Genomic DNA, 13,417 nt, shown 5'->3' on the forward strand with positions numbered 1-13,417 from the left:
AAAAAGGATATCCATTTGTTTCCATAAAGATTGACATGTTATCAGAAAACTGAAAAGGTTGTGATTACCTAACCTTGTAGCATCCCAGAAAAATTGGAGTTCAGTATCTTACTGAACTGATGCATACTGACAGTATGCATCAGTCAAAGGCAAAATGTGGACCTACTTTCTTTTATGGAACTTCAATAGCAGAACGTTATGAAGGAGAAAGCATCATGCCTTTTTATAGCTGAATTGAATTTTAATAAATTGTCCAATAGCTATTTTCATGTAATTCAGTTCTTTTAGTTTAGTCATGGATTTTCAGTAATGACTGAATAAATTCCATATTGGCTCCTGTTTACTTTAGCGCCCACCTTGGATGTTTGTCTTCGATTTTTTCATCAATTTCAATGAATTCGAATGTTGGCATTAAGAGAACTCGATGAGTTAATGATTTCAGTTAGTTTATTCCGAAAAATGTGGGGAATTTTTCAATTTTCGATGAAATATAAATAATGGTTTTGAGGTTAGGTTAAGTTAGGACAGTGAAAAATCATATTTGTACATGAAAATGCCATTTTAAGATATTAATTAAACGAATAAACGATTGGATTTAGTTATTGAAGGGCTGAACAGGGAAAATATAACAATTCGACTGATTTATACCGAATTTTCGCAATTTTCATAAGAACTTCGAAAAATCATATCTCCCAAACTAGAAGTCTCCTAGGTTGAGACATGTACCAATCGATTTTTCATACAAGACTTTATCTAAGAAAAAATCGACGTCAAAATCGGAGGTGGGCACTAATCTAAACTTTTACCGAACCTTCTTAAAAAAAAACATACTACCACGATCAATTCAAGATTCATGTCTCTTACGTATGAAAATAGTGGACGGTTAAAATTTTTACGAAGAACTTTTCTAACCGCCTCAGATTGTTTGGATTCTTGCCATCTTACTCAATGAAAGAAATGCTTTTCGAACGTTGGGTGAAATTTACAGGTAACCTTTTCTGAAAAGTGCCTTTCCGTACAAAATTACGATATATAGGTTAATGTCATCATTGTTTACATTTTGGGAAGATGAAGTAATTCAAGGAAAGACATACGTTCAGCCACCGAACATCAGCTTTCAAAATTTCATAGCCTACTTGACGACGAATTTTTTTGAACGCACGTTATTTTACGGAGTTAGGTCTCAAAAAAGGAGACGGGTACAAGCTATTCGGGGAATAGTGTAAGAGAATTAGTTTCGTGTTTGAAGTCAGTTTAGGGCGTAATAATTGTTTTTTTATTTGTGGTAAAGATCGGATATATAATTTTTAGGAATTTTGGATAGGGTCGAAACGAAGAGCGTTAATCGCTTGTCGACAGAAAAGTGCGGGAGGTGCGGTTGAGTGAGAAGAATTAGCCGTTCTGTGCGCGTAAAGTCTGATGATAGAAAAAGTTCACCAGCAGCCCCATCAGGCGAACGACGATCACGGGTAGAAAGTTCCAGTTTTATTTAGATTTGCTCACATTTGGGGCTCAGAGAAAGAAGTGAACACAGTCCAGAGTCCTGAAAGCTCCTCTAAAATTCATTAGATTTTTGATCATATTTTTATTGTTGTTGTGCGTTTGAGAAAAGAGATTTTTAATCCAAGATTTTGTTGAGTAAATTTTAATGTTTATTGCTTTGCGCACTGTGCATGTGTGAAAGTAATTGAGATTTTATTTTGGTCGTCATCGACCAAATACGTGCTTATAAAGAAGTATTCAAATTTCTGGAATAGATTTATTCGTTAAATTTTACCAGAGTTTCATTTGAATTTTCTCCCCAAAAAATATAGAAAAACATCAAAGAGCTGTCCTTCGCGCAACGGGCCGAATCCACCATTTTTGCCTTCAAAGGGGCCTTCAATTTTGTGTGTTAACATCCCCTTGTTCAGTGGAAAGCCGCTGTTCCATTGATTCCAGATAAGGGGTGTTTTATTTCACCATTTTGCTATGAGAAGAGACAAATGAGACTTGTAAGGTATAATAAAAGGGTGTATTTGATCAAAGTCGAGCAGGGAGTTGTGGAAACGTCCACCAACTGTAAGTAAATTGTCATGAATGATTAGATCGAGCTTCAGTATATTACTCGACCGGAACAATGGCCGACGTTTTGAGAGCAATTTCATTTCTGTTGAATATTTCGAACATTGTACTAAAGAAAGGCAAGCTCTTTTCAATTCATCACCGTTCAATTCTACGAGTAGGAAGTAAATATTAAAATTGCAGTGCTAACCAATTAGCAGAAAAGAGCTGTGAATTTGCAAATTTCTGTATATGTAGTGTCCAAGTGTAGTAAATGAAATGAAACATCATTCGCCCAGTACACAATTCATTTGTCTCTTAAATTCGTCTACTCTTCTCTTCATCCCATACTGAATACCTACATTAATTTTCTAACAACCAACGTTCAAGCATCTCAATTTTCCTCCTTTTTTTTGTCAACTCGCAATATTCCTAATTATCCACCTTACTAACTAAATAGTCTTAAATCTAAGTGAACCTATTCTATAATCTCAATCCTAATAATTGTTATCAACCTTACTAACTAAATAGTCTTAAATCTAAGTGAACCTATTCCATAATCTCAATCCTAATAATTGTTATCAACCTCACTAACTAAATAGTCTTAAATTTAAGTGAACCTATTTTATAATAAGAAATGGATCACGCCTTCAACAGTAAGGCAGGTAAATAATAAACAAATTAATTCAGATGCATAACATCCGCAGATAATTAAATCAACGTATGTTACGATCTAAATCGAACTAACAAACTACCATTGCTCTGAGCATTACCAGAATTTTCATTTCGTCGACAAAGAGTAGATGCTGACCATGGTTTCGGTCTTATTTGACCTCGTCAGAGCAACAAAACTCATTCGTCAACGGAATGCTGGTTACTTCCATGATCCGAACGTTTCCGCGCTTTTCCCTTGCTTAATTATCGTTATATACGATATCTGCAATATGGGAATAAAGCATATGGATGCATACTGCTATCTTCGCTCTGAGAGTTAGGAAATTGAATTGGGTTGGTTCCCGTTTCTCTGTCAGATGTCGGTACGATGTATTTATACATCACACCCGCTACTGATATGGAATAAAAGGAGCCGGCAATCCATAGCATTTCTTTGACGAATGAGTTTTGTTGCTCTGACGAGGTCAAATAAGACTGAAACCATGGTCAGCATCTACTCTTTGTCGGCGAAATGAAAATTCTGGTAATGCTCAGAGCGATGGTAGTTTGTTAGTTCGATTTAGATCGTAACATTCGTTGATTTAATTATCTGCGGATGTTATGCATCTGAATTAATTTGATTATTATTTACCTGCCTTACTATGAAGGCGTGATCCATTTCTTAGTTTCCATGTACGCGACAGATCGGTTACTGTCATGATCCGAACCTTTCCGCGCTTTTTCCCTTGCTTAATTATCGTAATATACGATATCTGCAATATGGGAATAAAGCATATGGATGCATACTGCTATCTTCGCTCTGAGAGTTAGGAAATTGAATTGGGTTGGTTCCCGTTTCTCTGTCAGATGTCGGTACGATATATTTATACATCATACCCGCTACTGAAATGGAATAAAAGGAGCCGGCAATTCATAGCATTTTGTTGACGAATGAGTTTTGTTGCTCTGATGAGGTCAAATAAGACCGAAACCATGGTCAGCATCTACTCATTGTCGACGAAATGAAATTTCTGGTAATACTTCGAGCGATGATAGTTTGTTAGTTCGATTTAGATCGTTACATTCGTTGATTTCATTATCTGCGGATGTTATGCATCTGAATTAATTTGTTTACTATTCTATAATCTTAATCCTAATAATTTTTATCAACCTTACTAACTATATAATCTCGAATCTAAGTTAACCTATTCTACAATTTTAATCCTAATAATTGTTACATCAACTTACAATATTTATAACTTTTATAATATTTTCAAAACATCAGCACTTTCAAATTCAACCCTAGGTATTATTTTGCATTTTCAATCTTTCAGACCTTCTAATGGATACATCTTTATTATTATCCTCACAACTCTCAATATTAGAACCATCATACAATTTTACAAACTGATTAATATGCATTTAATTATCTGTCCATTAGTCTTAAGCCCTATATGAAATGTAACAGGAGTTAATTTTCTTATTATTTTTCCTTCCAACTTTACATTTTTTTTCTTATTTCCTAGTTCCTCTGTTATAACTTTATCTCCTACTTTCAAATCACCTCTAACAAAATTCCATTGTATCATACATACTCTATTAGCTAATTTACTCGTGAAAAAATCAAATCTACTCTTGATTGGCCTCTGAAACATTATTTCTGCAGGCTAACTGCCCGTAACAGAGTGTATCATAGTGCGATAATCAAACAAAAACAAGTTTATTGCTGATCTTAAAGATTTACCAGATGAAACATTTTTTTTTACTTTATCCTTGAAAGTATGAACTAAATTTTCAGCTGCGCTTTTGGTCGCAGGGTGATAGGGTGGAGAAAACGAATGATTAACATCCACTGATTCTAAAAATCTCTTGAATTCAGAGCTTGTGAACTGAGGACCATTATTATCAGTAACTAAATGATCACAAAGGCCATACCTCGAAAACAGAATTTCAAACTTTTTTATTGTTCTTTCAGATGAGGTATTTTTACCCATATCACAAACTTGTGGCCATTTCGACTGGGCATCTGTTATAATCAAAAACATGTGACCATAAAAGGGTCCTAAAAAGTCAGCGTGTAATCTCGACCAAACATTAGTAGGATATAGCCATTTCATAAAACATATTTTTTCAGGTCTTTCACTATTACTAGCACATATTTTACATGTATTCACTGAATTTTCGATATCGAGATCTATTTCTGGCCGCCAAAAATAAGATCTTGCTGCTTGCTTCATTCTGACTACACCAAAATGTGATTTATGCAATCTTGCTAAAACTTCTTTTCTTAAACTCTCTGGTATAACAACACGCACTCTTTTCACAATACAGTCCTTTTCAACTCCCAGTTCAATTCTTTTATCAAATTTGTTTTTCTTTTTTCGATAACAAACATTTTCTTACTTCAAACTTGAATTTATTCACTGACAAATTTCTAATTTCCCTGGGTAATTTGTTGAAAAATTTTACTGCAGTGTAATTAGGAGACTTCTCGAATGTAGAGGTCTTGTGGACAAAGGACCTTATTGAGTGACCATGTCTTGTTTCATAATTATGATTAGATGATACAGTTTGTGAGTCAGTTAAGAAATTTCTGAAATGTAAAACTGATCTAGAAAAAAAATTGATGGAGCAGTCAGCAAATCATTTTATATGAAAAATGATCTACAGATAATTCTCTTTTGCGCCACAAAAACCCTTCTGAAGTCAACATCATTACCCCATAAAATAATTTGATATTGAATGAAACTATAAGCGCCAGAATAATATGTTGAAACGTTATGACGTATAGTTGAGTCCTCTCTTCGAGTGGTTCTTTTTTCGTGAATTTCTCGTTGAATATTCAAGAAAATTGGGGGAAAGTGTTTCCCAAACCACTTAAAAAAATATGAGTATTTTGTGCGAAATTTTTCGTGTGAATAATTGTTGTTTTCGTCGAATTTTCGATAAAGAAAGGGAACGCAAGAAATTTCCCGATAAGATTGTACATCTACCAGCTGTAAGTACAGTATTGTTTACATACACCTCGATTGTAAATAGAATTCGAATTCTGCATTCAAGTCTTGAAATGACAAATGAGGTTGCTTGCCATTGCTGTAACAAACTTTTCGGCAATCATCTTGTCCTTACATGCTGTTTGTGCCATAACGTCTTTGGTAATACCTGTGTCCGATTGTCGAACTCAGAAGTTCGCTATAAGTTGCAAGAAGTCAGTTTTTTGGAGCTGCAGTGATTGTCAGAAGATTGGCAATGATATTCAGTCACTGAGATCACTTATTGTTTCACTGCAAAAGGAAATAATAGAACTAAGAGCAGACATCCAGTCTAACTCCAATCAAGGCAGTCATATCATTGAAGATACTTCCTTCGAAGAAATGATTTTGGAGATTGAGGAGCGTCAGAAGAGGAGGAATAATGTGATTATTTATGGGCTGGAGGAACACGTAACTAGCAAAGTTGCTAGTGAGAAAATCAAGCATGACTAAACCATTGTCAAGAAATTGAGAATTCCTGATGAGATGAGGAATGCTCAAGGTAACATAAAAGTGGACAACGTAATATTGCAGACTCGTTTTCTACATATTCCGAAAGTGTTTATCAGGTTCCACAATGCGTGCGCTCAGATGACGTTGTTCAGTTTCTGTTGATGATTTGATACTAGCTGCTGAGAAATTAAAAAACAAGAATACGGCCGGACCGGATGGCATACCGAGTTTTCTCGTCAAAGATTGCATAAATGCTTTAGCCTTACCACTCCTGCAAATTATGAATTTATCATTGAAGACTGGTAAATATCCTTCTATCTGGAAACTTTCTAAAATTATCCCAGTTCTGAAAAAGGGGGATAAATCTGTAGTAACGAACTACAGACCTATATCAATTCAATACAAAAAGAAGGAGTACTATACGGTGTACATCACTCCAAGCTGCCTCACCGGGCGCATCGGAAGAATTAAATATTAATGGAAACAACAATTGGAATTGTCGTTCCAATAATGTGAGTTAGTCATGAACTATCATAGGAGGTCCCAGAGAAGTCGAAATATTCAAGTGCAATTGTAACCGGTTTCGGGATCATTTTCATGGCTCCCAAGTTCAACGACTTCCCGCAGTCATAGTGAGCGAACCCCCTCAACTCGCCCGTGGTCCTTGATGAATGTTTTCACATTCGATGACTGCGGGAAGTCGTTGAACTTGGGAGCTATGAACTGTTATAGGAGTCTGCAGAGAAAGCGAGGTCTGGTTCAGTCTTTGCGTGACAGGTGGCGTATCGTGATGAGAATATCTCAAAGCGACATCCCATGATCGCATAAAGGTGCCTACAGATTACTCTGACGTGACGTGGTCCTACGTCATAATGCGCATGATTCAAAAATCTAACGAAGGACTTTGCGCGGTAGTGTTCAAATTGTTCTGACGTGACGTGGGAATGCATGTCTAACGTCACGTCAGGCGAGTTTGAACGCTTCCGCGCAAAATCCCATGTTAGATTTTTGAATCATGCGCATTATGACGTGGTATCACGTCACGTCCGAGTAATCTGTAGACACCTTAAGACTTCCATCCACCGCTCGGAAGATTCAAGCTATACTGTACTGACGAGGGAAAATGATCCCGAAACCGGTCTACAATTGCACTTGAATATTTCGACTTCTCTGGGACCTCCTATGATAGTGACTAACTCACATTATTGGAACGACCATTCCTTCGGAATTGTTGTTTCCTTCAATATTCTATATCAATTCGTCAAATTTTATATGAAAATATATTCCCAAGCATAAGGAACAGGATACGTTCTGAGCAAAACGGATTTATGCCACAGCGTTCAAGCTTGACCAACTTAGCGGTGTTCTCGCTAGAATTGATCAGTCTGAACAACTAGATGTTATATATACAGATTTCAGCAAAGCATTTGATCGAGTCGACCACTGGCGGCTAATTATGAAACTGAAATTTAGATAAGGATTTTCGGATGGACTGATAAAGTCATGAGCTCATATTTATCCAACAGGCTTCAATATGTCAGAGTTGAGAATTCGAATTCATTTCCATTTCTCGCATCGTCCGGGGTTCCTCAGGGATCGAATTTGGGACCGCTTTTATTTATTTTATTCATAAATGATTTGCTCGATGGAATGGGGGTTTTGGGTTTGCTTTTTGCTGATGATTTGAAATTCTTTCTGAAAGTCAAATCTTTACTGGACTGTGTTGAACTGCAGCATGCGATTGATCGATTATATCGTTGGTGTGTTCTTAACTGCTTGAGCTTGAATGTTGAAAAGTGTCATGTAATATCTTATACTAGAAAAAAGTTTTCAATTCGGTATCCTTATAACTTGAACGGAAATGATTTGAATCGTGTGACGTAGACTCGGGATTTAGGTATACTGTTCTACGAGAAATGTTCTTTTGTGCCCCACATTGAAGAAACGATATCCTCTGCGTTCAGGACATACGGGTTTATAGTGCGTAATAGTGAATACTTCTTGAACACTCGTATATTCACATCACTATTCAATTGATAAGGAGTAAGCTTGAATACGCTAGCATAATATGGCGACCTATCTATAAATGTCATGTGAATAGGTTGGAGGCGGTTCAGCGGCGTTTTTACAAATTTCTAGTTTGGAGGTTGGACTATGTTTTCCCTCCAATAGGTTGCGACCACAAGGGTCTTCTAAAAAGATCCAGTGCTCAGCCACTAGAAACTAGAAGAGCTCTATTAGCTCTTAATACTCTATTCAAATTATTGAATAACAGGACTGACTGCCCAGCACTGTTGGAGAAACTTCCAATTTTAACTCCACGTTTAGAGAGTAGAGGTAGATCACTTTTTTATTTGAGATCGGGAAGGACAAATTTGAGCTTGCAGTCGCCAAGTCATTATATGTGTGATATATATATATAATCAAATAGCAGATAATGTTGATTTATTTTCTGATTCCTTGGAAAAAATCCTGAAGGCGTATATAAGTACCTACTGTTGAATAAACTCATTACAATTAGGGATTTATACAATTTAATTTTTTTTTCTTTCAGTGTTGATGTTCATTGTTGTGGGTTCAGTAATTTTTGCATTGTTTCTATTTCCAGATTTATATTTTTATTTTTTTTCGTTTTCTCATTTATATTTAGGCTGTAATATGGATTTATATATTTTTTTTTTCGAATATTTAGACTTCCTGTAATTGGGTGTCTTACCTGTTGGAAATAAAGGCTTATTAATAATATACAGAAATGAGTGATTGCCTATCTATAGTCCTCTTCAAAACTTTAACTGCATAATACGCACCATTCACTTTGTTACAAACAAATTCGATTTGGTCTTGCCATGTCAACTTACGGTCGTTTTCAATAACCTATCTATCCATCAAAACGGTGGATAGATAGATACTAGGGATAGACCGATCTGTCCTTTTGTGCTTGTTTACGTTTCAATATTCTATCTGCAGATAGCGATTCTTAGGCGTGGATCTCACTGGAGCGATACGATAAACGATGCGACAAGTGATTCGATAAGCAACCCGACCCTGATTCGACACCGACCTCTTATAACCGTGCAAACGTAATGGAAGCAACTAATTCTGTGCACACTGAAGCGATCGCGATACTACACCGATAAATATCTGAATCGCGTCGGTTTGGGCGACACAGCTACCGGGTCGCTTCAGCGACAGAAAGGTGATTGAGAATCAAATCGTAAAAAGTAGCATAGAATTTCGTAATTGATTGACAATTAAGCGCTTAATTTGGATATCGTATCGCTTCAGTGTGCACTGGAGTGTTGCGAAGATAAAAGTTGCATCGGGCGATAAAAGATTGCTCATGTTGCATCGCTTATCGTATCGCTCCAGTGAGAACCGCGCCTTACTGGCCGCAGCGATCTATCCCTTCCTCTGAAATGAGGTCACATTGACAACCAGAGATAGGAACTTTCATTATATATGCGCCTATCTGCGTTTCAAAGAAATTTGAAGTAAACCATCGATTGTAAAAATTATCTCCGGTAGTTCAGTTTTTCGATCTGTCGATTTCGAGCAGTAAGGGGTAGAGATAAGCATTGGAAATTGTTATCAGGGTGCATTTCAGTGCTGTTTTCTTGACAATTGAATTGTTATTAACTTTGAAAAATGGATTATTTGAGTAGCGACAACAGCGACATGGAATTATTAGAGATGGTTGATGAGAATAAAGTGAATCGGAAGAGACCATAATACAAAAAGTTTATAAAGCACGAGTTGATTACATAATTATTTTGAATGATTACGAGTTCACATGTAGAATTCAACTGAGCAAAGGTGCTGTGAGTGAATTATTGGATTTAATTAATCCATATTTGAGGGCGCAATGTGGGAAAATTAAAACCGAAGAGTTGAAGGATTCGGTCAATCGTCTCCAACCCTCCTGTTTCAATTTATTGTTGGTAGCATTAATAGCATGGCCTTTCTTTAGTCATTGGTTTTGATTTAGGCTGAAAAAATCTTTGCCTTCAGAACTTGAAATTAATGAAAAATGAATATCGATAACAACGGCGCTTTTATTTGAAGGTACTTACGGTTGAGGAATTCATTTTCAAGTATTGCGTGGTTCAGAATCTCGACCAACAATTATTGTGATGTATTTATTGCCGTATGCACCTTTCATTGAACGACGTTTAAGCATAGAATCTCTATGGGAAAAAAAGGCATTAAAGAATTAAGCTCGTTTAATGAAACGGTGCATACAGGTATGTAGTCATACACACGATTAACCTTTTATACATAATCTTCAAATATTTACACTTTCTAGTTTCTAACACACTCCAATATCTCAAACACTAGAAATGAATTAATAATGTGAGGTCTTATATTAGTGTTCTGTGGTCTGAGCTGAGTAGATCCCTATCTATCCTTGCCTTGAGATAGATAACGTCAAACCATAATTGTGAAATGCAAACCATAGATAGATAACTACAAGGATAGATAGGCAGACAAACTGGAGATAGCGATCTATCCCTTATCTTGGATAGGTTATTGAAAACGGCCGTTAGAGTCTATGTGAATGCCCAACAATCTGGATGACGTACAACATTTGAAAACAGAACAATTAAAAGAAATCATGAAATCAGATGGTATTTCCCTTCTTAAATTAACATTAAGGAGCGCCGTCTTTTTCAAATTCATAGTCAATCGATTCAAATAGTTGGTGCTGTTTAATGATTGCAGCAATTCTGTCGGACCGAATATTTTTTCATCGTATATTCCAGTCCATAAATTCACCGTAAAGTGGTTTGAAAAGGGCATTTCTCAATAGAGGCAGGGCATGTCTTAGCGAAGGGGGGGCCATTTTGAGCATTTACTCTCATAAGAATTCTGAATTTCTATTATTGATATTTTTATAAAGTTTCTTCACAATAGATTTGTTGATGTTGATGGTCTTGTGCGTTATTATATTATATCATTGCAATTAATGAATAATTTCATTTTATAAGTAATTTAAGGACTAACTGACATTTTTCAAGAGAATTATTCAATATGTTACAGCAGAATCTGCAAAATGAAAGAATTTGTAGAAAGGGTGACAAAATCAGTTTTTCACAAATTTGCTCCATTTTCGATAAACATTCAAATATCTTTTTTCGTGAAGAAGGTTATTACCTATATTTTACCTTTTCGGAATCCTCACAAAATGGGCAACTTTTCAACGTAATGTGCAGAAAAGATCTAGTGTCTTTTTTTTATACCACGTCAGATAGAATTCAGCACAAAAAAACACTTTCTTCAGAACATGAATTTTAATTTTTTTTTCAGAATCCCTGCATAATATTTTGTGGTATTTTTCATTGCATGAATTGAAGTAATCATTCAACAAAATTTACGGAAAAAACTGATTCGAAAAGTATTAAATTGTAGCTTCCGGAAGAGAGAAAGCATTTTAAGCAAAAAAATTCAACATTTTCATAAAACATCAAATAACTCGAAAACTGTGAGACTTTTATATGAACGATTTTTTCACATCAGGTAGAGCCCATTCTGATCTACTTTCCGTTTTCGTCTGACGTGGTCTTTACGGGACACCCTGTATATATATAATAAACGAAATGGGCCCAAGTATAGAACCTTGTGGAACGCCATTTTCAAAATCAAAAGGATCCGAACGTGCTGAATTTATTTTGACTTCAATCTTTCTTTCAGATGAAATAGAATCTATCCAATCTAGAACACTATCTCGTATACCCAAGTGGTGAATTTACAAACTAAAATTTGACGTGTGACAGAATCAAAAGCAAGAGACAATTCGAAAAAATAACTAAATATAACGTTTACGTGCTGTAATGAAATTTGAGTTGAAGTGCTGCCATCATGAAACTTCAAACGTTAAACATAACCTATCATTTTGGATTTTGCTTTTGATTTGCGTGAACTCTCTTTTATCTTATACTGAAGACTCGACAGCTGGAATTATATTTGGAATATTGATGTTCTAATGATTTATATGCATAATAAAGAGAATTTTAAACTTGGAAGTATTTTATAATCAATGTAATGTTTAAGTGTCAGAGACATGAGAATCGCAATGGAGTTTCAGCCATTTCCTTATTGAATGTAATCTAATAACTTGATGATTTTGATTACTTTAAAATCACTGCTGATTTCCTATAACTTTCATTCATTATGAAAAAATACACGGGAAATATAAACAATGACCTTTTGAGGTTATCGGTAATTGCATTCAACAGTCAAAATTCAGCCATTCGCAACTCGTCGGTGCTACTCGTTTAACATTCGGTTAACGTACGTCGATGTTTAAGGTATACGTGGAATAACGCTAGTTTACGTAGGCCGTAAAGTTGACGCTGACACTAAGATTAACGTTAAAAACTGGCGAATGAGCATGCGTAGATTCCAATTATATCGTTAATGTTTACGTTCATGGCAGCACTTCAACTCTCTATTAGAGTTAGAACATTCGTCAGAGCTTGAAATTCACATAACAGGTTGTTAAAAGAAATAAAATGTTCATTAAAAATACTTATTTTCAGAAAATACATATGTGTTCTGAGGAATATGCCAATTAAGTATATTCATGATCCCTGGACAGCACCAGACAATGTACAAAAAGCTGCGAAATGTGTTATAGGAAAAGATTACCCTCTACCAATGGTGAACCATTCTCTAGTGAGTAAGATAAATATACAGCGCATGAAACAAGTATATCGTCAACTTAAGAGTTATAGTGAAAATAATGATGAATTTGGAACTCAAATAACTGAAAATTGTAAAAATTCTTGTCAATATGTACAAACTGATAAATGATGTAAATGAATCAGTTCAATATTTTGTTACGCAAAATTAATTTCCATTCTACTCTCCCCACTTGTAGACAAACAATCAGATTTTCTGAATACTGAATTTATGTGTCCGATGCTTGACAAAAATATACAATTCAACTCAAGAACTGACTTATGAGTTATTTAATCACAACACGTGATTCGCTACTGATGCTACTGTGATTGGTTATGTGAGTGTCAGTTTTTCAGTTCGATTTGGATGGATTCTGGATGGGATTATCCAGAAAAATCAACTTTGGCGATATATAGCAATCACTCATTGCATTCAATATTGTATATTTGAATTGTCAAGGATTTCTCAACAATCGGGGTGGTATATTATATTTGATCAATCTTTGGAGACCCAGCGTTGTTTGCTTGAGTGAAACGCATATAACCGTAGAGATAACA

The 13,417-nt window shown here is 35.5% G+C and overlaps 1 protein-coding gene across 1 annotated transcript in view; it reads left to right on the top strand.

Moving 5' to 3' along the window:
- LOC123311009 (cryptochrome-1) overlaps window positions 1-12,999 on the top strand; it is a 355,836-nt gene extending 342,837 nt beyond the window's left edge. Inside the window, exon 7 of the mRNA XM_044894755.1 lies at window positions 12,719-12,999. Coding sequence (XP_044750690.1) covers window positions 12,719-12,992 — 274 coding nt within the window. The 3' untranslated portion in view covers window positions 12,993-12,999. The remainder of the gene's footprint in view (window positions 1-12,718) is intronic.
- The last annotated feature ends 418 nt before the right edge of the window (window positions 13,000-13,417 follow it).

Source organism: Coccinella septempunctata, chromosome 4 (assembly GCF_907165205.1).
Source record: "Coccinella septempunctata chromosome 4, icCocSept1.1, whole genome shotgun sequence".
Lineage (NCBI taxonomy): Eukaryota > Metazoa > Arthropoda > Insecta > Coleoptera > Coccinellidae > Coccinella > Coccinella septempunctata.